At 38.1% G+C, this 27,847-nt stretch overlaps 2 protein-coding genes and 1 long non-coding RNA gene across 5 annotated transcripts; 2 read left to right on the plus strand and 1 right to left on the minus strand.

Moving 5' to 3' along the window:
* The first annotated feature begins 709 nt into the window (after positions 1-709).
* ZIP4 (Clathrin adaptor complexes medium subunit family protein) lies at positions 710-18,060 on the plus strand. 2 transcript variants are annotated; one of them, XM_086588923.1, is made up of 8 exons: positions 710-1,594; positions 1,663-1,750; positions 1,825-1,935; positions 2,004-2,093; positions 2,316-2,563; positions 10,538-10,747; positions 10,842-11,049; positions 17,205-18,060. In XM_086588923.1, the coding sequence occupies exons 1-8, from the start codon at positions 1,560-1,562 to the stop codon at positions 17,238-17,240; spliced, it is 1,026 nt and encodes a 341-aa protein (XP_086445049.1). In that variant the 5' UTR covers positions 710-1,559; the 3' UTR covers positions 17,241-18,060. The 2 variants fall into 2 exon arrangements, with proteins under 2 accessions (XP_086445049.1, XP_086445047.1); XM_086588921.1 differs by having other exon boundaries at positions 717-1,594; positions 17,271-18,060.
* Positions 18,061-18,194: 134 nt separating this feature from the next.
* On the plus strand, positions 18,195-25,953 carry A/N-INVA (Plant neutral invertase family protein). 2 transcript variants are annotated; one of them, XM_086588919.1, is made up of 7 exons: positions 18,195-18,579; positions 19,047-19,405; positions 20,450-20,615; positions 20,811-21,022; positions 23,886-24,379; positions 24,545-24,593; positions 25,213-25,953. In XM_086588919.1, exons 2-7 carry the CDS (start codon positions 19,226-19,228, stop codon positions 25,537-25,539), a joined length of 1,428 nt encoding a protein of 475 aa, XP_086445045.1. In that variant the 5' UTR covers positions 18,195-18,579; positions 19,047-19,225; the 3' UTR covers positions 25,540-25,953. The 2 variants fall into 2 exon arrangements, with proteins under 2 accessions (XP_086445045.1, XP_086445046.1); XM_086588920.1 differs by lacking the exons at positions 18,195-18,579; positions 19,047-19,405 and adding an exon at positions 20,188-20,338.
* On the minus strand, positions 25,236-26,914 carry LOC147516238 (uncharacterized). Its single transcript, XR_015210985.1, has 2 exons — positions 26,206-26,914; positions 25,236-26,127 (listed from the first exon to the last, which is right to left on the minus strand). It is a non-coding gene; the product is annotated as an uncharacterized LOC147516238 (long non-coding RNA).
* Between the last annotated feature and the right edge of the window lie 933 nt (positions 26,915-27,847).

Raw genomic sequence — 27,847 nt, forward strand, 5'->3', positions numbered from 1 at the left:
AATTGTGATATGAATAAAGAATGTTCATAGCTCGTGACTATGAACAATCATTGTTCATAATCCAATTATGGTATGAATAAAGAATATTCATAGCTCATGACTATGAACATTAATTGTTCATAGTACGTACAGTATGGACTATAAACACTAATTGTTCATAGCTACTGAACTATGAATAATCACTGTTCATAGTCCAATTGTGATATGAACAAAAAATGTTCATAACTCATGACTATGAACAATCATTGTTCATAGTCCAATTGTGGCATGAACAAAGAATATTTATAGCTCATGACTATGAACATTGATTGTTCATAGTACGTACAGTATGGACTATGAACACTATGAGCTATGAACAATGAGTGTTCATAGCTACCAAACTATGAACAATCACTGGTCATAGTCCAATTGTGATATGAATAAAGAATGTTCATAGCTCATGACTATGAACAATCATTGTTCATAATCTAATTGTGGTATGAACAAAGAATATTCATAGTTCATGACTATGAACATTGATTGTTCATAGTACGTATAGTATGGACTATAAACACTCATTGTTCATAGCTCATAGCTATGAACAATGAGTGTTTATAGCTACCGAACTATGAACTTTGGGGATGACTCGAAACAAGTATACTGAAATAATCAAACTCAAGCATTTCAAATTTGACAAAGTTTTGAACATTTATTTCGTACTATGCTCACAAATCTAACATTCATAATCCAAACTCTCTATTTTCTTAACATTCTCACATTCAGTATACATAAGAGTAGCATTACAATCAAGAATTCGTTTCTTAATCTCATTACTGTCATTAGTACTAATCAGGCAAGTCCTCATCCTACGAGGAGGAACCAGCAGTATATTCACAATAATTTTAGATCTTCTAAACTCTTAGGATTAAATGAAAAAATTCCAGGTAAATTTTCTTCCATTAACCAATGCAAATTTCCCCACCAATTATTGTCATGCAAAGCCGAAAGCCCAAAGGCTTTATAGCTTAAGTTGATAGACATTAGAAACACAATCTCTTTGCCCGTTGCCCCATCTGTTCTTCTTCGCCAAAAATAAAAAAAGAACCCTTATAATTTCACATCTTTGCTTCTTTTCGTATCTCTAAAAAAAATCCTAAACTTTTTGTTCTCAACAGACTCAGAGAAGGCTTATCGGTTTCTTTCTTTATTTTGATTTTAAAAGCTGGTCGGTTGGAGAAAAATCGGAGAAGAAGGGGTTTTGGTTTTTTCTATCGTGATTTTGTTCTATTTTCTAAACCGAATCTAACCAAACAGAAGGGTAAAAGTGGGAATAAGATGAAAAATAAATGACCAGGCCAACTTCTTTAGTCCTTGGGGGTGATTTTAATTCAAATGCTGGGTCGTGAGCCATTAAAAATTTAAAACTAGGACTTTGGTGTTTTGAGTGATTTCTAAAAATAATTTAACGCAAAATTGTAAGTTAATAGGATAGGATTCAATTGGGCTTGTGGCCCAACCCAGCCCAACATTAATGTTGATAAGCCAGAAAAATCGAAAAATCAGTAGAGAGAGAGAGAGAAATGTTGCAGTGCATTTTTCTGGTATCTGACTCCGGGTAAGCACGTCATACATTTCTAAACATTTTGTTTTATTTATTCTAAAAATTCTTCTTTCTATTCACAGAGAGGTGATGCTGGAGAAACAGTTAACCGGGCACCGAGTGGACCGGTCTATATGTTCTTGGTTTTGGGACCAATCCATTTCATCCAAGGTAATAAAAAAAAATTAATTACCGCCAATCTTGGGTTTCCGTTGATTTGTGTTTTGATTGTTTTAATATTTTAGCTTCCACCTGTTATTGCATCACCAACACATTACCTTTTCCAAATCGGTCGCGAAGGGATTACTTTTTTAGCCTGTACACAAGTTGAAATGGCTCCTCTAATGGCTCTTGAGGTTCGTTTTATTTATTTAATGTTTGTTTATAAAACTGTAGGGCCCATCTTAAATTTCTTGGTTTCTAGTTTCTTTCTAGAGTAGCAGACGTTCTCTCGGAATATCTTGGTGGTTTGAATGAAGACTTAATCAAGGATAATTTCATTATTGTTTATGAGGTACTTGTCTCCACTCAATTAGATATAGTTTCTTCTTTTCCCATGATATATTCAATAATGACACTAGAAATACTATCATTTCTTGAAGCTAATCCATCATTCTTCAGTATTCTATGTGACTCTCAATCACCTGCTCTTCCATTCTGGCCCAAACTTTTTTTGTGTGCTCCAAGCTACCTGAAACTTTGGGAAACTGACGGGTATTTTTGGAGTTAATTGCAGCTTCTAGATGAGATGATAGACAACGGCTTTCCTCTTACAACAGAGCCAAACATCTTAAGAGAGATGATAGCTCCACCAAATATTGTCAGCAAGGTTTTGAGTGTTGTGACTGGTAACGGTTCCAACGTGAGCAATACCCTTCCTGGTGCAACAGCATCTTCTATTCCTTGGAGAACTATGGATTTGAAGCATGCAAAAAATGAAGTCTATGTTGATCTTGTTGAGGAAATGGATGCAATTATAAGCAGGTACACATGTGAAATCCATTGATTTAGATAATCCAAGAGCACACACTCAAGAATGACGAGGATTACCTCTCATTCGATTCAGACTACCACAAAATATACAAGTTTTAGGCCCATTTATTTGATTGATTGAGATTATTCCAATATATAGGAAAAATATGGATTATGGTAGTGATGGTGGAAGCTCTCTTGTACATCAGTTGGCACAATTTTATAGCAAATTGCTCAATTGAAAGTGTCTAGCTTCCTGAGCACAGTTGTAATCCATTAGGCCATATCCCATTTTTATTAGAAGTGAGAGAATGAGATAGGAATCCTAGAGTTTTTGTTCCAATAGATAGTTTGTGGAAATTCAGTTAGTCAATAAGCATATTAGGTTATTAGCTATTTCCTTTTATGGTTTATTTCAATGATGAATTCCTTCAATCCGATTGGTTTATATTAGACCATCAACAACTAAAGAATAATTTAAAAGCTATGTACTAACATCTTGTACTGTAGACTGCTAAAGGGAAAAGGTTGTCTTAAACTGGGATGGATCCTACCTTCAATTAAATTTTGTTCTGTCTCTTTACATTGGGATATGATCCCATGATAATGCAAGATCATTCCTATGGTGGATCATTTTTGAAATTGTGGCCCTCTTAATTTGATTAATGATCAATCCCTTTATTAAAGTAGTATCCTTTTTTTTATATGGATTAAAGTGGTCTGTGAGATTATAAACAGTAGGTCCGACCCATGACAGTGATGGATCCATAAATTTTCTCGAACCAAGCACCTTCCACCAAAGTTCTTTTACACATATGAGTGTCAAAGAAAAAAAGTGATCACATTCAAACAAGTTCGATCGAGTGACAACTTAGCTGATTTATTTACCAAGGCACTACCCAAGTCAACATTTCAGAAGATGGTATGTGGGATAGGCATGCTACGATTCAATCATTAGACAAATTAGATATTGATGGAAATCTGCTACATTGAGGGGGAGTACTATTCAGGGGGAACATTTATGTCTTTTGTGCGTTGCACTTTCCGTTGACTAGAATTTGGGTTTTTTTCCCAACAAAGGTTTTAACAAGGCAAAATATTCAATGACATTTGTGTGTTTTACTCTTTTTCCTTAGTTTTGGTTTTTCCCATTGAGTTTTCTTTAGCAAGGTTTTAATAGGGCTACAGTCATTGTATGATGGTCATCCAAGGGGGCAGTGTTATAAAAACATAGGCCTTATGTGGATGCCCACCATGAGCCCACGAGGGTTTCACATTGAGTTATATATTATTAGAATTTTATTCAATAGAGAAAGGAGACACCCTCAAAGGTTTTTTTTTCTTGTCTAAGGATTGTAAAGGAGTTACTTCCAAGACAAGTAGCCTCCATAGACAAGAAAAGAAACCTTTGAGAATGTGTCTCCTTTCTCTATTAAGTGAAGCCCTAATAATATATATATCTCAATGTGAATTCCTAATTGTCTCATGGTGGACATCTACATAAGGCCCATGTCTTTATAACATTCTCCTTAGGATGACCACCATACAATGATTATTGTTTCATTAAAATCTCGCTAATGAAAATCTAGTGAAAAAAAAACTAAAGCTAAAGAAAAAGAGTTCAACTTTCTTGAAAGCAACATTCTAGAAAGTCATGGAATATGTTGCATCGTTAAAACCTTGGCAAGGAAAAAACTCAATGGGAAAATCCTAGTCGAAGGATAAAGAGTACAACATGTAAAACATATAAATGCTCTCCCTAAACAACAATCCCCCTCAATATAACATAACTACATCAATATCTAATTTTTCTGATGACTACTGAGCCATCACATGCCTATCTCGTGTACCATCTTTTGAAACGTTGCCTTGAGAGGTGCATTGGCGAGTAAATTAGTTAAGTTGTCACTGGATCGATTTTGTTCAACTCTGATCACTTTAACTTTGGCAAAAGGTGCTTGGTTTAATCTCCCTTAATGAATCCTTCTTGTAGTTAGGTAATGCACACATCATTGTCTTCATAAATTGTTGTCGGCTCATCCTGAGGTCAATTGATAATTTCTTTTTGTATGTTGAATGATGGTTCTTAACCACACTTTCTCTAGTTGCTTCAATTAGTGCAATTAACTTTGCATGATTGAAGGAAGCTACAACTGTTCTTTGCTTTGTCGATTGCCAAGACATAGTTGCATAGTATTAATAAAAACTTTACCTGTTTGAGAGTGACCCTTATGAGGGTCTGATAGATAACCCGAGACTACATAGCCAACTAGATTAGAGTTGTTAGTAAAATCACAATGATAAAATAGTTTCATATCTGTTAATCCATGAAAATATCTCTATGTGGGTTTGACACTAGTCCAGTGTTGAAGTGTAGGTACACAATAATATCCTTATAATAAAATACAATGTATGGACTTGTGGCATTGTGCTAGAAGTGCTCCAATAGCACTCAAGTAGGATACTTCAGGACCAAGAACTTCTTTATGTTCGTCTTCGGTCGAAATGGATCCTTATATAAATCTAAACTCTGCACAACAACCATGGGTGCACTAAGAGGGCGTGCTTTGTCCATTTTAAACTATTTCAACCTTTCAGTGTATCGGGTTTGATGGACTAAAATCCTGGTAGAACTCTGTTCTATTTGCAAAGCAAGATAAAGTATCGTCTCAAATCTTTCATTACAAATTCTTTCCGACAGCTCGATGTATTGTTTTTGAAAATATGAAAAAGTAAATTGTAAGACATAATTTCTATTTTAGAGGTATGAACCAGAAGATCCGATTTCCTATGGTACTCAGTTCCCTATAATCTATATACTTGACATTCTGTGATATCTAAGGATATTAGCCCTACCTGGTTTCGTAGCCATGGGAACAGTTGAGAAAATACATCATTCAAACTTTAAAAGGTTTGGGCATTCTGTGCAGACTTTGGGCAAGCTATTTGATGTATACGAAGGCGGAAGCAATTTCGAATCAATAATACCAATGAATAAAATTGATAAACACCCAAAAACTAGAGTTTCAAAGGGAAAACGAATTTTCTTAATTCAATCTCTTAATTAAACAATCCAAAAACAACCAACCTAACAATGAAGGCCTAGATGTTTTTATATAATAAATCTTGTTCCTAATTCTATTTAGAGTCTTAATAAGAAACTACTACTAACATAACAAATAAGGATAGAAACTAACTAAACTAAATACTATTAATTCCATGCCCATGCATTCGACTCCCCGGCTTAAAAGCAAACTCGTCCTCGAGTTTAAGGAGAAAAAAAACAGAACGTTGTGACAATCCTTGAACAGTACATGTAGGAGGAAGTGAAGTCAATACAATCTATTGGCCCTGAAAAATGAAAGAATAGGTACTGGCAGCGCCATCATAAGTTATCTCGGTCATATTGTCATGGTCGCCCCAATAATAGATGGCAAACAATAGTTATAGGAATCACAGGGCACCAAACTTCATCTTCGTAAAGGGAGCCAATGGAGAAAGGAACCAAGCAATGACGAGTAAGCTCAATTTCACCATCCTTGTTCAAGCTTTATATTTTGTATAGTTCTGGAAGCGGTTCAGTCTTCAATTGGAGCTTATTAACCATTTCTTGTGAGACAAGATTATCACTAGAACCACTATCAATAATGACATTGCAAAGTTTGTCTCCTACAATACAACGAGTTTCAAAAATGGCAAAACGACGCCGAAAAGGTTTATCAGTGGAAAAAGTAACCAAGGATCGATGGACCATCAAAGCAGGAGCACCAAAATCGGGAGGTGTAACAACAACAGGCTGAGTCATACTATGCGGCAACTGTGTAGCACCCATCTCACTATGATCATCATGGACTAATGCCACTCTCTTTAACTGTGGACAATCACTTTTCTTATGTCCAACTCTGCTGCACTCAAAACATATAGCCTCAAAAGTGGGAATAGAAATTGGATGTGGTGTAGCTATAGAAACAGAAGATTTATGCAATTCTTCAGTCTTAAGAGCATATTTGATAGCGTCAGACATATCAAAAATATCTTTAAATATCAAATATTTCTGTATTGATTGGTTGAAACCATTCAAATATCTTACTACCTTTTGTTCCATTGTCTCAGATAAATCAGCCCTGGTGCCCAATAAAAGAAACACCTCAGTATACTCAATCACTCTTAAGCTTTTGCTTTAAATTTTGGAGGCGCATAAATAAATCCCTCTCATAATTATGAGGTATAAATTCTCTTTGCAGCTCTCTCGACACATCTTATCCCAAGTGGTAATTTTATTGTAACCCAATTTAGCACGTGTCAATTGAAGTTCATCCCACCAAACAAGTGCATAGCCTGTTAATTTAGTCGCAACTAATTTAACACACTTAGGATCCACCAAATTTTTATAATCAAAAACATTTTTAATCTTAGTTAACCAATCAACAAAAGCATCAGGCTGTAATTTTTCATCAAATTTAGGCACGTCTAATTTAATATCACCCATCTGATTCTTCTCCAAAATGCGCAATAAACGATTAATATCAAAATTACCTGCATTATGGTGCACTTTTTGTTGATGCCCACGCCTATGATTGCGACCATTGTTGTTATTGCGGCTTGGTGGAGAAGGACTAGATGAAGAATCTGAAGGGTCCGAAGGATCAAAAGCTGGTGCTAACCAGCGTGGCTGTCGGCGGTGTTGGCGCGGCGAAGGGGGTGGCGAATCCTCTAGGCCAGGGGAATGGGGTGCACCCTGGTCAGCAGTAACAACTTTCTTGCGGGCAGGCCTAGTATTTGCTTGGACTGGAATATAATTTGCAGCCCTGAAAGTATCATGTGGTCTTCCATGGGCCTGCACATTAGAAGCCCAAGTGGGATTAGTTTGCCCAGCCCATGAATTAGGCAAATATGATCGTCTCTTTGCTTGAATGAAAGTCTGCTGGAGAAGAGGAGCATGAGTAATAGAAGCAGCAACAGGTCTTTGACCACGACCAAGGCCTGACGGATTTCGACGATTGCTTATTGCATGTGCATCAAGATCTGTGTCATAATAAATTTCTTGAGCAAAATCTTTATGCTGAAAAGTTTGATCAACATGGGGAACTCGAATTCTGTGATTGTTTCTGCAATCTTGACTCAGGAAGGCTAAATCAGCACGAGGAAATCGACCCCGATCAGTGGGATTCAAAATTGGACCACTTCCATCAACAATAGGTCGTCCCAATCGACGAATTGAAGAAGATGGTGATTTAGTGCTTGAAGCTACAAGCAATTATGTATCGCTTTCAATGGAAGATGGATGTGGAGAATTTCTGTGCGAGGGTGCATGACTGCAGCGTCGATTTGATAGAGTATTTTGGGCTTCAACAACTAACGCAACTTCAGAACCAGAGTGGTGGGAATCTTGGAGGTCATCTTCGGCCCGTTGTCTATCCACAACTTCGATGGTTTGTTTGGGCTGATAGTCAAGTACGAGCTTCATCAAAATCTCTTCTATGTCGTGCAAATTAGTCGAATTCGCTTGCAATTCTTTCTCAACACGAACCAATCTTGTATTCACTACTGGTGGTCGTCCACGTCCTCTTAGTTGAGTATCCATGACGAGCAAACCAGGAAAAAACCTAAAATCTGATACCAATTTGATGTATACGAAGGCGGAAGCAACTTCGAATCAATAACACCAATGAATAAAATTGATAAACACTCAAAAACTAGGGTTTCAAAGGGAAAACGAATTTTCTTAATTCAATCTCTTAATTAAACAATCCAAAAACAACCAACCTAACAGTGAAGGCCTAGATGCTTTTATATAATAAACCTTGTTCCTAATTCTATTTAGAGTCCTAATAGGAAACTACTACTAAGATAACAAATAAAGATAGAAACTAACTAAACTAAATACTATTAATTCCATACCCATGCATCACTATTGGAGTTCATTGAATAAATTGAACGCTTTTGAAAGAGATAGTTATGTGAATTAAAAACGGAAGCAACACACCATTCATAAACTAAGGCTAATTCTAACCCTAATTTGATGGAAAAAGGGGATTTTAGTAAACCCTATAATCAACACACTTTTAATTCGAAAATCACTATAATATTCTCAATAAATCAACCAACTTAATTGTGAGACCAAAGGTCTTATTTGTACAATCTCCAAGAAATCCTAAATAGAAACCAACTACTAAAATAGAACCTACTAGAATGCTAATTACTAATTAAACTAAGTTACGAAATAAATAGTACTACTAAATACTAAATAATCCTAATTCCATTAGATAATTGTTTTTTACTCAATCCTCTTGTGCCCCATCAAGAGATTCGATTGAGACATTAACTTGTTCACTTACTTGCTGAGAGAAGTGATATTTTTTTTGGTTGGCTGCTTTATCACTTGAAGGTGGTGCTGAAGAAGTTGGAATCAAGAGATAGTAGCAACCATTCACAAAGTTTGCAGCTCTGTTCTAAACCTTTTTCAGTCTAAATTAGATTAGGTAAAGATGTACCCTACACAATGACTTTCCCCTCAAAAGGGTTTTGCAAACCAGAGAATGAATTTTCTTTAAAAGTGTAGAGTCTTTCTATACAGGATGGTTGTCTTCACAAAAGATTGACTGTAGTGGATAATGTTGGGGGCAAGCTGGCCCTTAATGAGTTTTACTCCCTTTGGAGGTTTCTCACAAAAAATCTTTGTGGTCATTGTCTCACAAATAATCTTGGGTTTTTAGACATAGACCCCCAATCTCACTGGTTGACTGGGTCAACTTTCAGTCAATGCAAGTTGACCATCAGTTTATTGTTGGGTTTTCTTGTGAAGACCTAAATGCCCTTGGACACGTGCCAAAGTAAGATGCAACTAAAACATACGACTGAGATTAACAGAGATTTAAAGTAGTTAGTTGTTATCTTCCTCAATATAAACAAAACCTGTAACAGGGTTCTTTTTTTTTTGATTCGTGGGTTCTTTGGTTTCTGTGGCTTGTTCTTTGGAGATGTTTTTTTCATGAAGCTAGTTGGAAACAAATTTCGTGTTGTTGGGTGTTCTTGGAGCGCCAATTTCGTGATGTTTAAATCTGGTTTTGGTAATGTTTGGTTTGAAATTGGGTTCGCGATCATGGTGGTTATGTTGGAGGTCTGATTTTCGTTTTATTGTGTGGATATGTTGCGACTTGTGGATGTGGGGCTTCGATTTCAAGTGTTCTTGCGTGTTCAATGGCTGATAATAATGGTGGTTTCAGATCTGATGAAAATGGGTGTAGAAGAAGGGAAATGGGTAGAGAAGAAACTGTATTGGTCGGTTTGAATCAAACCCAGTTGTGACTGAAATGGGTGTCGGGCTTGTGTTGTGTTTGGGACTTTACAGAATTCATGTACAGGCGTATGGCTACACACCACACTGCACAGTTACACCACTTTCCATTAAAGCATAATAATAAAATAACAACTACACCAGTCAGGCAGTCAGGGGCATTTTCAGTATTAAAACTTCACAAGGGTACTTTGGTCACGAAATAAAAGACTACCACTTGACCCAGTCGACCAGTTACATTAGGGGTGTAAAACAAATATCTGAAAAATTGGGGGTCTATATCAAATGACTACCCCAATTGGTGGTCTCTGTCTAAAAACCCCAATAATCTTTTGTTTAATCTGAAAATAAAATATAATAACAGTCACACACAAACACAGAGACACAGACACTCACACACAAGTATGCGGACACGGATTGGACTACATTATAGATAGTTACCCTTTAAGTATTCATCCAGTTGCACCTTCAATAGGAATAAGGGGATTTAGGGGTTAGGATATAATATTCTGACTATCAAAGAAAAGAAGAAGCATGCATCGAATTGCACTTACTAGCTAGCTCAGTTGGTAAAGTTTGTGGGAGTTGTTACAACAGGTCTGTGTTCAAAAGCAACCAGCAGAACTATATGTGTTTTCACTTTATGCAAATAACGCATAACTGCTTTTCTCTTTAATTTTGTCTCGCAGAGATGGAATGTTGGTGAAATGTGAGATATACGGTGAAGTTCAAGTGAAGTGTCAACTCTCAGGTCTCCCTGATTTGACTCTCTCCTTTGCAAACCCTTCTGTTCTAAACGATGTTCGGTTTCATCCTTGTGTTCGGTTTCGGCCATGGGAATCACATCAAGTACTTTCTTTTGTACCTCCTGATGGTCAATTTAAGCTCATGAGTTATAGGTATGTGCGAAGCTGCAGAATTCTTCTTGGTATTGGTGTTCTCAGCACTCTTTTTCCTTTTAGGCAAAGCTTTTCATCAATACCCCTTTTACAGGGTTAAAAAGTTGAAAAATACTCCAATATACGTAAAGCCACAACTATCCTCAGATGCTGGGACATGCCGTCTGAGTGTTTTAGTCGGTACAAGAAATGATTCTGGAAAGACAGTTGACTCCATAATGGTGCAGTTTCGGCTTCCTCCTTGTGTTGCATCAGCAGATTTGACTTCAAACCATGGAACTGTGAATATCCTTGCTGATAAGGTATCTGATTTATTTTGCTCTATTAAAGACCCTCTCTTTCTAGAAAGTGGAAACTGACACCAGGTGACACGTTTGCCGGGATACATGAACATGGGTTGAGAAATGATTTCATGGGAGTTACCTCCTAAATATCTTCATTACAGGCACTACTCTACAAAAGTTGTAATTGCATAAAAGGATTTTAAGACGAAAAGCTTACACTATGTATTGAATCGAAAACTTAACCCCCAAACTATGTTTTATAAACATCAGAAAAAGCTAATTTTTTTCAGAAGAGCTTCATGTAAAAACTGTTTTGTTCAGATATGGTGAGAAGTCATCTAGGAAACATTTAACTCCGTACCCATACAAATAGACATGTAGTGAGCCCAGGACTGGGTGGAACCTGGCTGGAGCAGAGTCTGGGACTGGTTGATGGCAAGCGCCTAGCGTAATCTTGTCGTAGTGAAGAAATATTTTATGTGTAGATGAGTCCATATTAGCAGGCGGGGAAAATGAAAGGGTGGGGCCTTTACATGCTGGAAGCCCAAGTGCATCCAAGGAGTGGTGGATTCTGGAGGCTAAAAAAATAATGAAGACTGGGGTTCTTTGTCTGACGGCGACGAAATTGAAAATAGAGGTAACAACTCCTTGTTTGATGATGATATTTCAGAAGTTACCAAAATGGTGGGCGTGGATGCAGATTTCAGAGGTTAGAAGGTGTGAGTAAGAAAATTGGGGTGGGCTGGGCTGCTGATGTGCACATGATATTTGTGATGAATCTGTCAGTCAGCATGCACAAGAGGAGTTGATGATGTATAGGAGGAGCTACGGAGGCATGGGAGACATTCAAAGGGATGAATCCCTTTCTGATGTATTATACCTTGGCAACATGGAACATGAGGGGATCTAGTTCTAAAGGTGAGTCTGTGCGTTTGAGGAAAATTGTTTAAAATTCAGGCCATTGGTTCATGCTCTTCAGGAAATTAAAAGGGAGCATTGTGATGAACGATTAATGCGATACTTTGAGAGAGATCAGGTCATGTTGGGAGTTTTGTCCCTCTACTGGAAGATATGGCGGTCAGATCATATTTTCGGATACCGATAGGGTGAAAGTGATCAGTATGATAGGCTTTGACCATGTCTGCGATGGTAGAACCGTAGAAGATAACTTCACTTAGATGTTTACTGCAGTATATGGGCCAGTGGACAAAGCTGATAAAGATAAATTTAGGTGGAATTAAATGATGTCCCCAATTATGGAAGCTACCCATTAATTTCTACAGGGCAATTTGAACGCAATCCATTTCACTGCAGAGAGGAGAGAAGGCAGATGGAATATTTGTATGGACTGTTTTAATGAGCTTATGAGCAATCATGGTCTGATGGACTTAATTTGAATGGGGCAATTCATTCACTCTAATTATGATAATGTATCTGCAATGAAGAGAAACTGACCGCTTCCTTTCTACGGCAGATTGGGTAGAGTACTTGAGATTTTGTAGAGCTTGCGTGGATTTGACTTTGGCTGGAGAACCATGATCTTGTTTGCGTAAATGGAACAATGGTGGTCAAAACTTCACGTTTTGTTTCAGTAATATGCAGATGCCGAAATTCAGGTTGATCGGGTGGAATTACAGAGATAGTTGGAAAGATTGTAAGAGGAGGAGAGAACAAACCCAAGTGCTCAAGAACTAAGTATAAACGCAGAAATTTTGGCGTATAAGTGCCAAAATGAGTTGGGTAATGGAAGGAGAAAGATGTAGTGGTTAATATCATTGCATTGCCAGTGCAAGGTATCGATCCAATGCAAATACTGGTCTGTATGTCGATGGGCAATTCACGCAGGATCGAAGGAAGATCAAGTCGCTTGTGATTGGGTTTTATAGGAAAACTACTGAAGAACAATTTTCTGATCGGTCTACTCTTGATGGGTTGGAATACCATTCCAGTCCATTAATAGCGAGATGGCATAATGGGTAGAATGAGACTCTGATGAACATGTAGTAAAACACTCCCTTAATAGCCTTGCAAATGAGTAGTCTCCTGGACCTGACGGTAACCCAGTGGGAGAGTACAAACGATGCTGGATCTTTATGAAAGAAGTAATAGCGGAGTGGTGAGAGAGCTGCAGATTTCATAAATTGGAGATCTAATAACACTTTCATTAGTCATTACCTTGGTGCCGGAGCTGGATGGTGATCCCATGTCACGGACTTTCAGGCCCGTAAGTCTGTTGGGGGGGTTATATAAAATGATTGCAAAGACCTCAACTATTCGCCTGAAGCATGTTATTCCCTCCATTTCTAAATTTCAGAGTTCATCAGTACAGGGAAGACAGATTATTGATGAAGTATTGGTTGCAATTTGCAAACGACTCTTGGAGGAGCCTGCAAACCTCTTTGTAACTTTGATATTGTAAGCTGGAAATTTCTTGATTATCTGTTGGAAAGGTTTGGGTTTGGTTAAAGGTACAGGCGATGGATACGTGCTTGTGTATCGACGTCTCATTTTTTTTCGTTATGATCAATGATTACAGGAAGGGTAGTTTAAAAGCACTATGGATTTTTGTCAAGGAGAACCTATTGTTGTTTATACTAGTGGCTGAAGTTCTTACAAAATGCTGGTGAAGACTCAAGCAGGTGGTTTGATTAATGGAAATTAAGCAATTGCGAGTACAACTGTTCCTGTTTTACAGTAGGCTGACAATACAACTGGACTCATTGACAATGAGGAGCAGATAAGAAAATTAAAACAATTTTCATATGGCATGAGGTACAAACAATTTTGGCTCTTCATATCAATTTGGGAAGAGTGTCGTTTATGGGTTATCAAGGTTCTTATTCACTCTTGGGTGGCAAACATGGTGAGTTGTAAAGTTGGTCCATTACCAGCTCAATATTTAGGGATTCGTCTAGTGGCTCCATACAAATCCAAAGTGGCATGGATGCCATTGTTTGAAAGTTTTGTATAGAGATGACTAGCAGTATGGACGAGGAAGTACTTATAAAAGGGATGGATAATTGTACTCATTAAGTCCACGATCTCTTGCCTCTCTTTATATTACATGCCGGTGATACTAATTCCTCAAAAGTATATTCCTCGAGAAGATGATGACATACTTTGTGTGGGGAGGTAAGGGTGGTTTGCCTGGATACTATTAAGGATCAGGGCATCTAACTTTAAACCAGTTGGCGATGAGTGTAGAGGCCAACATTTAAACTTTACTGCAAGTCTGTAAACATCATATGTGAGACTAAACGAAATATCCCAACCTGCCCCCTCACGTGTGGCATTACTTGAGGTAACACGCGGATAACATACTTGGGTACGTGGAGTAAACAGCCTTTTGGGCCAAACACAATAGGCTGCGTTGATACCATCTTAAACATCATGGCATCCAACTCAAAACCAATAGGTGATGAGTGGAGAGGTGCGAGAACATTTAAACTATACTGCAAGGCTTTAAAATCCCATGTGGGACTAAACATAATTTCCCAACATGCCCCTCACATGTGGCGTTACTTGAGCTAACACGTAGATAACATACTTGGGTTACATGGACATGGAGTAAACATGCCTTTTTGGCCAAACACAAACTTGTTCTGATACCATTTTAAACATCGCGGCATCCAACTCAAAACCAATTGGTGATGAGTAGAGATGCGCGGGTACATTTAAACTATTCTGCTAGGCTTTGAACATCCCATGTGGGGCAAACTAAACATCTCAACAGATACCATCTCATTGCATGGGAGAGTGTTTGCACTCTTGAGGAATGTGGAGGTTTGGGTATTAGACGGCTTATTGATGTGAACAGATCTTTGATTGCAAAGTGGAATTGGCAATACAGTGATGAAAAGCAATCATGTGGGAAGGAGGTAATACATGATAAATATGGAGTGGAAGCAATGGTTCACATTCAAGAACTTTCCCACATGAGGAGGTTCACGTTGAAACGCTATTATGAACAATAGCGACTACATTGAGAAAGTTTGTGTTAGAAGATTGGTGATAGATCAAGAATACAGTTCTCGGATGACAAATGATGCTTGGCACAACCGCTAAGAAATGGCTTCAGCCAACTTTATGGCATTTCCAGCAACAAAGAAGGTCGTGTTGAGCAGCATGTAATTCTAGATGGTAATTCACTATCTTTGAAGTTGAATTTCCTACCTAGACTTTTTGAAAGGGAAATGCAGGATGTGGTATCTCTTACTGGAGTTGCTTGGTAGATGACACTGTTACAAGGAGGTGGTTGGATCAAGTTGAAAATTTCCTTACCAAGTCCTTGTATGAGCTACTAGGAATTGAAAGAATACAGCAGCTGAACCTTGAGCTTCATGACTTACCATATAATCAAATATGGAATTGAAAAGTGCCATCAAAAGTCTGTTTTTTCGTCTGGGCTATGAGGGAGAAGTCTTATATCTGATAACTTGAAGAGAGGGGAAAAGTAATGGCTAATAGATGTGTGTTTCATGGTCGGATTGAGGAACCTGTCATTCACCTCTTTGTCGAATGTCCCTTTCGAAGATGGAGGTCACTTTTGGATACTTTAAGAGTGCGTTGGGACCTAAGACCAAGTACTGCAAACATCTTGAAAAGCTGAAAATGTGAAATCTTTGGTCAGTAGGGAGATTATCATAGCAGGTTCTTTTCCATGCGTGTTGTTGGATATATGGCTTGAAAGAAATGCATGGATATTCATCAAATTTATCGAGTTATCTCTTATTCTCTTCTATTAAGAGTATGATAGGGAGCTGTGGTTTTTGTATATACTATGCGAGGAATTAGCTTTGACATATTTATGGTGGGTTGGGATAGTTTTGTGCTGCAAAATCAATGAGTATGCCGTATGAAATTTGATTTGGTGTGAAGGAGTCCTTATTAATTTAGTTAATGGGAAAAAAAAAACATTGCTAGCTGTCAACCTCACTCAAAGATGATTGCCAATTATGAATTCTGCATTGCTCATCCACTGTTATCTTAAATCTGGTATATGGTGTTTCTTTGCAGTTTTAGAGAGCTAATTTTCAGTTAGGCTCCTTAGTCCTTACTGAAAAATTAGGTCTCCAAAATTAATCCCTGGACTCATCCTTGGGAGTTTCAATGAGTTTGTTCTGAGTTTTTTGTGTTTAAATTTATACATATGAAAAGATAACATAATGTAGTAATCTTCGTTGATCATCTATGCACTGTATTTAGTAGTGTGCCAGAGTCCAGATCAGAAGGTTGGGTGTTCGATTTAGATTTTGTATTGTCTTGATGTAGGACAAGCATGATTTTGACAACTAACATTATTCTATTTAAGAAAATTTGTAGAATTAGAAATTGATTTATTTAGTAGTTTATTTTTTGTATCCTAGTTGAATTAGAATTGGGTTTTTTTGTTTCAAATTACTTGAAGTCCAAGGAACCATATCTATAAATATGGGTTTTTTAATTGTTTTGTGGAACTAACTATTATGATCAATTGAATAAAAAAATTGCCCTTCCAAGTTTATCATTCTCATAATCTCTTTCTTTATCCATAGTATTCATCTTCTTCTTAATTTATTCATCTAATCTCTTGGTCCCTTTTCTTCTTTTCTTCTCTAAGTGACATTTCCACATTCCATTCTTCTAAAATACTACCTTGTTCTTCATTAATTGGTATCTAGCCACCTCTTTTTGGATTCCGATCCACCACCGCCCCACACCAACAATTTTTTTCTCAATCACCATCACATTCACTAAAAACAAAATAGAGAATCCATATTTATAGATGCGGTTCCTTGGACTTCAAGTAATTAGAAAATAAAAACTAATTCTAATTGTCCTAAGATACAAAAGTAAATTACTAATAAATCAATTCCTAATCACTAAAATAGAATGATGCTAGTTGCCAAAATCATGCTTCTTGTCCTACATCATGTCCTTCACTCCTTCCTATTCCATGTTTTCCCTCCTATTACACTACTTACCACACAGGAATGTTATTCCGCAAAAGGTGACCCATTTCAAAAGTTTTAAGTAGGTATTTACAGAGAGTTACCCAGCACTGATAAATTAACTGACCTCTCATCTCTGTTGTGTCTGGTAGGCATGGGGTGGTGGTTGTTCTAAAGACACCACTATCACAATTTACCTCTTTTTGTATAGATATAAGAACAAAGACTAATTTTAATTCCCAGGTTTATGATGAAAGAACAAGCTGTATTTCCTGGTAAGCATTTGAGCAGTGTATAATGTACCTGCAGACCTGCACTTGGTCCATCGGACGGATTCCAAAAGATAAAGCTCCATCTATGTCTGGGACCTTGGTGCTCGAAAAAGGACTGGAAAGGCTGCATGTATTTCCCACCTTTCAAGTGGCTTTCAAGATCATGGGTGTTGCTCTCTCAGGCCTCCAAATAGATAAACTAGATCTCAAGAATTCACCCAGCCCCCCTTACAAAGGTTTCCGAGCTCTTACCCAAGCAGGAAAGTATGAAGTCAGGTCGTAAGTTGGTTTTGTTCTCGACTGGTGCAATGTGCTCATTTTTTTCAGGGCACGTCCCATTGAAGGCATCAAATATGTTCCAGAAGTTTCTATTGCAGTCGAAATGACAAGAAGAATGTCAGATATGTAATGTGCATCATCTTGTTCCGGAGGAGGTTGGTATGAATTGGGATACAGATCTCGCTTTGATTAGAAAGAGTCTCATGGTTTATGATTGGCATGATGAAATGTGTTGGCCGGGTCTGAAGACTTTTTTCGCCAGCCATTGGAGGTGAAAGCTTGTGATGTTGTTTAGAAGGCTTACAGTTGCATCAAGTAGGGTGTCCAATGAAGGGGGCAGTGAACCAAAGCTACGTGTATACTTCAGAGGTTTTAGTTGTGCCAAATGTATGTTGTTCTATTTAGAACAATATTTTGTGGACAAACTTATCGTTCTTTGATACCCTTAAGATGCTTTCTATCTATCTAGGATCGAAGTCGCATGTAATTTTGTATTTATATTCATTTGTTATATGTATTTTCTTGATATACTAGTACTAGTTTATGTTCCTCGGTTTTATGAGCAAACCTACCCATCTTTCTGAGCTAATGCTTGGTTGCTTCAGCCCAGAATTCTGTTGGCGTAAAGCTTTTCATTACTACTGACCATTCGTCCACGCCATTGTTCTTCCTCCTCACCTTTGCATTCTTCCACCATAGTTAAAATCGAATGAGTTGGGAGTATAAAGATGGAACATTCATAGTGAACAACAACATTCAATTATTCAATTCAATTGATGAAGAGAAGTTACAAGTGTATAATCTTGATGGAGTTATTGTTATGTGCATGTGATTAGAATCAACTCCAAAACAAGCTGATCAAACCATTAAATCCATGCATATAAGCCAGTAAAAATCATACAAAAATGAAGTAGCAGTTAGTTTTCTCACCAAAATGAATATGATACTTGGACAAACGATGGGTGGTGGGGAGACATTTTGCAGAGAACGGAAATATTTCCACAAATTAAGGAAAGCCATATACATATCTTAGATTTAGCACCACGCCGTCTAACCGCTCATCAACTGTAAGCATTCAATTCTTTTTGTTCATTTTTGTATTCCATTATCTTCATATTGAGCTCAGTGTTCCAATTTTACTTTAAGATTAGCTGTATATAATACAAAGTGTCCTCTCTTAGAAAATTTTGAACCCTTCTTTTATTGTTGTTGTTTTCTTGCTGTCGGGCAGTGGCAATTTCCACCATGAAACCCTTTGGTAGAATTTTAAATTGTTCAAGAACCACATCATTTTGTAAATTTCCAACATCGATTCATGTCAATTTTCGATCTGAATTGATTCGTGATCCTCGTTTTTCTTCCCGAATTTTAGGATTTAGACGTGTAGTTGATGAAAACTGGACACCCCATCGCATAAAGTGTGGTGTCCAATCTATAGTTTTTTCAGGTAGTTGTAATGTGGATAGATATAGAGGAATTTTGATAATTAGGAGAATCACATTTTCTTGTGTTCGGCATTGTTCGACATTTGCAGAAGCTAGTGTAAATGAGAAGGAATTCGAGAAATTATACGTTCAAGGTGGCTTGAATGTGAAGCCTAGAGGAGAAGGAGGAGGTAATGGGGATTCAAATGTAAGCAAAGAGAGTCCAGCTCATAAGAAGAAAGAATGGTCGGAGATCGAAAATGAGGCGTGGATTGTGCTTAGGAATTCAATGGTGAACTATTGTGGTAACCCTGTGGGGACGATTGCAGCAAATAATCCAGCTGACAAATACCCTGTCAATTACGATCAGGTCTTTATCCGTGATTTTATTCCGTCAGCGCTGGCATTCTTGCTCAATGGAGAAGGGGAGATTGTGAAGAACTTTCTCCTGCATACTTTGCAATTGCAGGTGAGGATTTTCTATTTCAAAGTTATGTTTCTTGTAGAACTTTCTCTTGCATACTTTCTATTTTTCCACTGGCTGTAATGCACCGCCTGAACCATTGTGTAAATAGCTTAGAAGTAAGAACTCTTACTTGCATAATGAAAATGATCTGATTGACCATGCCTATGCAATGTCTTCCCACCACGAATTGAATTATTTTCATTTACTTTTTTTTTGTTCCTAATTGGACAATGGATACTGTGGGAAAGGTTGTAGCCTAAATTTTCTCAATTATTAATTGTTGTTGTCTATACCATAGATAAAATGGACTTATGGTCTAGGCCCATGGTCAAATCTTTTGCATCATGAGCGTAGGGCATAAGGTTTGTACTCCTTGCAGGACCCTAAATCGGGCATGTGCCTGGGCTAAGGCCTGGCAGGAGCCTGTGTCATGTAACTGACATGTGCCGGGGGACTGTTCCTAAACACTTTAGTTCAGGCCCATATAAGGCATATATACAGGTCAGCCTAGCCCAGGCTTGACTTGGCCACATGCACGTCTTGCAGAACCGGCCTAATAATACCACAGCCCGACCCCCTAAGAGGCCAAAGCGGGCTAGGCCTAGGACCACACTACACAGGCTTCACGTCACCCACTAAACTAATGTCCACGTCTTAGGCTCAAGCCACGCCACACGTGAGGAGCCGTGTTGAGATGTTAGTCCCACATTGGAATTTAAAGCCTATCTAATATTCAAATTAATGTGTACGTTTCTGAGGCTCCTCCAGTTGCCAATTGGTTTTTGAGTTTGGTGCTCAAAGCTTAAAAATATACGGTTTACACAGATGAAAGTTCTCTCGTATGAATTATGTTGTCATCTTGAAAAGATAATGAAATGCTTACAATTGTTTGTTGTCTGTTAATATTGTCTACCCTGTTTGAACCATTTCACATATGTGAGGACGTGCACTTATATGATTTATCTTTTTAGCTTTGTAGAGTTAAGTTTAATTTTTAACTTTTAATTCTGATAATTTGTTATGAACATTATTCTGTGTGTCAACCAGAGTTGGGAGAAAACAGTGGACTGCTACAGCCCCGGGAAAGGGTTGATGCCAGCAAGTTTTAAAGTCAGAAGTGTGCCTCTTGATGGTAGTAATGGAGAATTTGAGGAAGTTTCTGATCCAGACTTTGGCGAGTCAGCTATTGGTCGTGTTGCTCCTGTTGATTCTGGTGGGTAGAGTTTGGATGTTTAATTAGTAGTATTGGTCTTCATTCTTATGTTTGTGAATGTTGTTGAACTTTCCCGCAACATTCAGTTTGAATGACAGTTTCTACATGGTTCTACCAGAACAGCTACAATTTATTTTATTTATTTATTTTTTAAATTCTATACAACGTTACCTCATATCATTTCCTCTGTCATAGGTCTCTGGTGGATCATCCTTTTAAGAGCTTATGGGAAGATCACTGGTGATCACGGGTTGCAAGAGAGGGTGGATATCCAAACAGGCATTAAATTAATTCTTAATTTGTGTTTGGCTGCTGGGTTTGACATGTTCCCTTCCCTATTAGTCACTGACGGCTCTTGCATGATAGATCGACGGATGGGTATACACGGTCATCCCCTCGAGATTCAAGTAAGTTCGAAACAGTATTGTAGTCCTTCCACTGTATGTCTTTTTCGAAAACTGAAAACTAGGACTGCTCAATAGAACTTCGATGTAATCCATGTTTAGTATGTATGTATAATGGATGCACAGATACTCAACAAGCAGCAGTGTCACATTGACACTATTGCTCACATGAATACTCGGCTATGTGACATCAACACTCCATATTTGAAAATAATCCGTGTTGTATACGTACCCAAATAGACCGAACACAAATTCATATTTAAGTTATGTACCTGAAGTGAAATTGTATCTACGTTAATGGAGAAGAAGTTTGGAGAGAAAGAGGATACGGCCTTATTAAGTTTTGGCCTTGTATCACTTCGATATATATATAAAAATCAGTGTTTACAATAATAGAAATTGCCTAAAATATTCGGATCGGGGGCGCTGCCGGCTGCCCCCGAACCCCCAGTGGGCCTAGGCCCACCCGCACACAACTAAAGTAGCATAGGGAGATGTCCTCCTAAAACTCTAACACCTGACCTCAGATTTTTTGTAGTTCGTCTTGTCGGATACTGAAACTCTTACCAGTGTCAATATTACTTAGATACTTGGTTATGGCCATTAAGTATCTACAATTTATTTGTCTTTGGATAGAAGGTATTTCTTTAATATGGCCCAGATACCATCAGGAAACTTGACATTAATATGGCATTTGGTGTAATAGAAACGATAGAAGTGACTAGTGAGTGTTATGCGGAATGGGGAAATTAAATTAAGTGTCCGTTCGGCTTGAAGTCTTTCGCCTTCTTTCTTGGTTCCATTGTCAGTTTGTAATTAACAGCAGCTGTCTCTCCCTCCTCACTCTGCTTTTCCGTTCGCGTCTCCCTTACCTTCTTTTTCAGTTGCCTACTTCTCCAGTGATCTCCTATCCTTTGAGGTATACTTGTACGAACCACCATATTGGTACCCTCGCTCGTTGGGTACCTGAGGGTGCCCTTTACTGCTGCCCACTTGAACCACCCACTTGTGCTGCCTAGTGGTGCCTACTGGACTTATTTCAGTAGCTTCTCACCTAGAAACAAAACCATTTGGATACATTCCTCTATGTATTTATAAGTCCTTTAGAAAGATTTTAACAATTAAGGAAACTTCAACAGGAAGCCCTGCTTTCCTACACATATAAATACCCTTTCTATTTTACCAAAGAACTACGTGCTTTTTTATTATAGTAAACACTCTTGAATACGTAGGCAGCCGTTAAAGGTTAAGTCTCTTCTACTCCACAAACATCCCTTACAGAATCCTTAGTGTGTTTAGGTGATTCATTTCCCAAACAATACTCTTTTTTTTCTTATCCATAAAACATAGAATACTGAGATCAGATAATAGATAATACATCAACATCTGCGAAATTAGCCAGAAACTAATTTTGAAGGCTGTACCTAGCTCCTACCACCCACATGGTCAAGTTCTGACTTAGAAGTAAGATGGTAGTGATTCATAGGGACAGCAAGCATCCAAGTAGTGTTATGGTTTTGGTAAGAATGCCAGATCCACTTTCGCATCTGTGAAGATTGATAAGGCATGGAAATTGCAGAATAGGACATTTTTTTCTGGATGTTGGAACAGGAAGATAGGAGGACACCCCCTACTAAGGCGCTGGTGGCACAACTAAGGGCAGACCTCATTGAGTTCATTAATGAATACAAGGATGTTTTTCCTGAGAGATTTGAAGATATGCCTGGGATTGATTTTTCTGTAAACATCATATCCCCATTTCCCACAGCATAACTGCATAACCTGTTAGTTAGGTGAAATTTAGGAAGATAGGTCCAGATCTTGTTGCAGCTATTCAAGTTGGTTTGAGAAGCACCTAGACGTTCAATTTGTGAGATTAACTAAGTTTCCTTCTTGGAGGGTGTGTTTTGATTACGCTGACCTTAACAACGTGTGTCCGAGAAAACTGCTCCCGCCCTCCCCTAGATAGACAAATTTGTTGATGCCACTGTACGTTATGTCCTCTGCTGATGGTTTCCAGGCACAATCAGATGCCATGTACCTTCTAGATCAATGGAGAGTAAGTCGGCGGGATGGAAAACAAGGTGTCTTTTTATAGGGGGAGGTGCACTTTGGTGAACTAGACTTTCTCTACTATTTGAAATCATTATCTGTCCTTATTTCCTACTCCGATGGCTGTTGCTATTCATCTGGTGAAGCTTTCTAGAAGATTCTTGTGCTGTGGGATGGAAGGGAAGACAAAGATGCCCATGGTGAAATGGATAGACTTTGCTTACCCATGGAAGGAGGTTTGGGTTTCTAGCACATTTTACTTATGAACAAAGTTTTGTTTTTAAAATGGCTTTCAAGATATGGTTAGGATGAGGAACTTCTATGGAGGAAAGTGGTGGTGGACACGGGTGGACACTTAACGGTGAGGGGGAGAGTATGTGGACCTTGAAGTTACCGAAAAATCTGTTTGGGAGCAGTCTTTGGAAGGGTACAAGTGGATGGGTCGACTCAAAAAATGATGAGAAATATCTAGCTGGAACCGGTGAGACCATCTCCTTTTTGGAGGATGCTTGAGTGGGGGAAACCTCACTTAAGGAGCAATCTGGGGAGATTTACAGCTTGTTGTGCAACAAGAAAGCTATGATGTCAAATTATCTTGTTACCTCAAACCTTGGTGGCCCGTTTTAATTAAACTAGTAGTTGTAGTTGCTCTTAGCTGCAAGGTAGTACACATGCACGCCATTCTTAACCAACCATCCATAGCATGCAAATGTTCAAGATTTTCTGTTTTTGAACTTGTGAAATCTTCTCATTTTCTTATGTGACATGACATTTTCATTATGGTTGTCATCTTGTTTAAAGGTTTCTTTTACAGGCCTTGTTTTATGCGGCTCTACGGAGTTCCCGTGAGATGCTCACCGTTGATGATGGTTCAAGGAATCTAGTGCAGGCTATTAATAATAGACTCAGTGCATTATCATTCCACATCAGAGAGTATTATTGGGTTGACATGAAAAAGATAAATGAGATATACCGTTACAAAACGGAGGAATACTCTACAGATGCCACCAACAAGTTCAATATCTATCCTGATCAAATTCCTGCATGGCTGGTGGATTGGGTGCCAGAGAGAGGTGGTTATCTCATCGGTAATCTACAACCTGCTCACATGGATTTTAGGTTTTTCACACTTGGCAACCTCTGGTCTATTGTCTCATCTTTGGCCACTCCAAGACAAAACCGAGGTATTTTGAATCTGATTGAAGCTAAATGGGACGATTTAGTAGCAAACATGCCTCTTAAGATATGTTATCCTGCCTTGGAATACAAGGAGTGGAGTATAATCACTGGCAGTGACCCAAAAAACACGTGAGTTCTGTCATGTTTTGGTCGCTATACTGTTTACTTTTCCGCTCTATTTCTATAAGTTGAGCAAAAACTTTTACTCTTAAAGATTGAAAGGCGGTTATAACTATTTGCTCGAGGAGTTTACATCTGTTTGTACATTGATATTGGATTTTATCGTTCTTGCAGCTCTTGGTCATATCATAATGGTGGATCATGGCCGACACTCCTTTGGCAGGTAATGGTAAATTTTATGCGTAGTAGTAGTATTATACCGATTTGTAAGTGCAGTGAGAAGCTGCAGTCTCTGCCATTCATGTATGTAGCTGGAGTGGGTAATTATTTCTGCATTAGATCTCCTTGTCTGGAAATGTGATTTTTGATTAATATCACCATTATGTCTACCCATTTATTTTGATTTCCAATAAGAGCCCAAGTGTCCATAGAGCTCCTTTATTGCTGAGTGGGGGTGGGATGTGAACGTGTGCATCAACTGAAAGGTCTAGAGGGAACACAACACCTCAAGACATGCCTTCACTGAGAAGAAGAAAAATCAACCACTTTGCTTACCAAAAAATCATCACTTGCTTACCCAACAAAACGATAAATTTGGTGGAAAATGTCTGAATAAGATGGACTTGGCAGCTATGTTTATTGTTGGGAAAAGATCACTAGATCAATGAAAAACCAAAAATACATGCATGGGAACCATTAATTATTCTTAGATGACCGTACTGCCGTTTTCCTTGTTTACAACACTGGAAGGAAATGCCAAGTTTTGCAATATTTGTCTTAATATTTGTCATTGCACTATTTGTTCCTTTATTATTCTTCTTATATATATATATATATTGCAGTTTACACTGGCCTGTATAAAAATGGGGAGGCCAGAATTAGCCGAAAAAGCAGTCTCTTTAGCCTCGAAGAGGCTCTCCGTGGATCAGTGGCCTGAATATTATGATACTCAAAATGGAAGGTTTATCGGGAAGCAATCACGACTCTATCAAACATGGACTGTTGCTGGGTTCCTGACCTCGAAAATGCTATTGGAGAATCCAGAGCTTGCTTCTTTGTTAGTTTGGGAGGAGGATCCTGAGCTTCTTGAGAATTGTGTGTGTGCATTGGCCAAAAGTGGGCGCATACAATGCTCCCGCCATGCTGCCAGATCACAGATTCTTGTGTAGTGGACGTTTAGGTTTGTAGGTCACGAGCACTTCTACACCTACCTCTATACTGTACAGCAAGTAGTACGAAGAAAATAAGAACATTTTCTGACTGAAAATGTTACGGGGATGGTCATGTAATAAAAAGAGTTGTTCCCATCTTTTATTGTGACATTTTTCTTCCTTGTCACCCACACCGTTGTACCATATTCCTTTTGATAGTAGAGCTCAGGTAGTTCATCTAGGCTGACCACCATAATACGCAAATGGACACTAGGGTATGTTATATACATGTGTGTTGTAACCTCTTCTTATTGATGTAAATTTTAATATTTACACTGATGCAATGTTTTACTAAGCTTCAGAGCTTTTATAACTTCGGGGGATCACAGGGAATTCTACAGACATTGACTCAGTAAGTTTCGTTGCGAAGTATTTTGTTTGTTATTGATTTACTGATAACTGATAAGCATGCAATAATTCTCTTAAATTTGGAACATCTTGTGAGTCTATTATTGTGCACTTGTACTTTTCTTTCTGCTCCACTTCAGATTTTGCGTGCAAAGCCAACGAAAAAATCAAGGGTCAACCTAAAAGCATGCAACGAACCTAAACAAGAGAGAAAAGCAAGTCAGTTGTGAACTTGTTGCTACTTGTTTGAAAGAAAAAAGTCTGCAAAACCTGCACCTTCTCTTCTAAATGGCGTTCTGACTCTATTCCTCTGAACGTAATTACATCTTTACAGGTTTCTGAACGACTGAATGCTTAATTTTTTGTGCCCGTGTGTGTAAAGGAGGACTGCGGACTATCAATTCAAATTGGACTACTTGCAAACAATGACCCAAATCACTGTCAACAAACAGTAGTATCCTGACTCTCTCTTGAACCACAACAGAAGTCACATGGTATGCTTTCTTATAATCTTATCCAGCAGCAGCAAGTTGGTATTGATGGGCAGTGACTATTGATTTTGCTGAATCTGAAGTTCTGAACAGTGAGTGGATAGTGTGTTCTGTGGCTGACCAAGTTGAGATTTGGGATAATGAGGGTCCTGAGACAATGAGATCAATTAAGACTACAGAGTAGTATTTCAGATTCAGACACTGAAATGGTGACACTGACACACAAGTCATTAAAATGTTCAACGTAGGAATGATCATCAGAGCAGACCACCAAATGTTTTCCGGGTATTATGGAATCTCCATATATTTGTACAGTTTTGCGTACTCCATGTTCCTCGTTCAACAGTGTGTCTCTATAGATTAGGGGGTGGCTTTCCCCATCCACAAAAATCAACTCTTGTATGAGTTCTACCTATTGTAAACCATAACCATCTGTACAAAGTAACACTTTTGATTTTGAGTAAACTTTAAAGTCTTACATAATTGAAAACTTAACCTGGCCGGATAAACTCGACTCATTTTAGTTCATAATTAATTATCCTGATTTAAGGTGTAGCCTAGTTCTGTATGAGCTAGATCATATATATCCAAAAGTTGTGGACAATATAATGTTATCATTTGTTTGCAAATATTTTGTACCCTTCATCATCCTTAACCTGTAGCTATCATTCTTCAATCAGTATGATAAATAAATTTTGCTAAAAGTGGATGATATGATAAATGAAATGATTCTAAACTCGGCCAGAAACTACATAAATCTAAATAACATTGTTTTCAATGTATAAAGTTTACAATATATTGGCTGTCAATGGTCTGTGATTCAGGGATTGCAACAACTTATATTACAAATGGAATCAAAATGTTTAAAATCCTGAAACATCCACAGCTGATCTTTTGCTTATGAACGAGTAAGGAAAGGTAAGGAAAAACATTTATCAGAACATTAGCCAAGTGATGTATCAAGGCCAGATGCAACATTCAGCTATTTCCCATGCTTTATTCTCTTCCCTAGTATTAGACCTCATCGTGCTGACTTGGTTTTTGCTGAAGACCATTTCCTTTATGTTGAACCTGTTTCTTTGTGGCTTGCATAATGTTTGATCCGTCCATTCTTGTTTGGGAGCTTGAAGGTCATCTTGGTGTTGTCTAAGTAGAGCTTCCAAGAACAACATTAGTGAGGCCATGGAACATTGATATGTCACCATCTAATACGTATTTATAGTGAGCCTTAAATCCATACGAAGCATGCCATTTAATTTTCTCATATATAATGAATGAGTAGTCTTTGAACAACCTGAAGGGCACATATATTGTATTAAGGATAAATTGGAAGTGGTTCTCCCACGCAAACCACATTCTTGGAATGTAAATTGGATCTGGACATTGAAAATGTTTCATTCATTTGTTGCTATGTAGATTTGGCGGGT

Source organism: Coptis chinensis, chromosome 2, assembly GCF_015680905.1.
Source record: "Coptis chinensis isolate HL-2020 chromosome 2, ASM1568090v1, whole genome shotgun sequence".
Classification (NCBI taxonomy): domain Eukaryota; kingdom Viridiplantae; phylum Streptophyta; class Magnoliopsida; order Ranunculales; family Ranunculaceae; genus Coptis; species Coptis chinensis.

Coding starts and splice junctions, on each gene's coding strand:
- ZIP4 (XM_086588921.1), top strand. CDS start 1,560: ATGTTGCAGTGCATTTTTCTGGTATCTGACTCCGG. Junction 2,094..2,315: donor ATTTCATTATTGTTTATGAG/GTACTTGTCTCC, acceptor AGTTAATTGCAG/CTTCTAGATGAGATGATAGA. Junction 2,564..10,537: donor ATGGATGCAATTATAAGCAG/GTACACATGTGA, acceptor TTTGTCTCGCAG/AGATGGAATGTTGGTGAAAT.
- A/N-INVA (XM_086588919.1), top strand. CDS start 19,226: ATGGTGAACTATTGTGGTAACCCTGTGGGGACGATTGCAGCAAATAAT. Junction 21,023..23,885: donor GTCATCCCCTCGAGATTCAA/GTAAGTTCGAAA, acceptor TTTCTTTTACAG/GCCTTGTTTTATGCGGCTCT. Junction 24,380..24,544: donor GGCAGTGACCCAAAAAACAC/GTGAGTTCTGTC, acceptor TCGTTCTTGCAG/CTCTTGGTCATATCATAATG.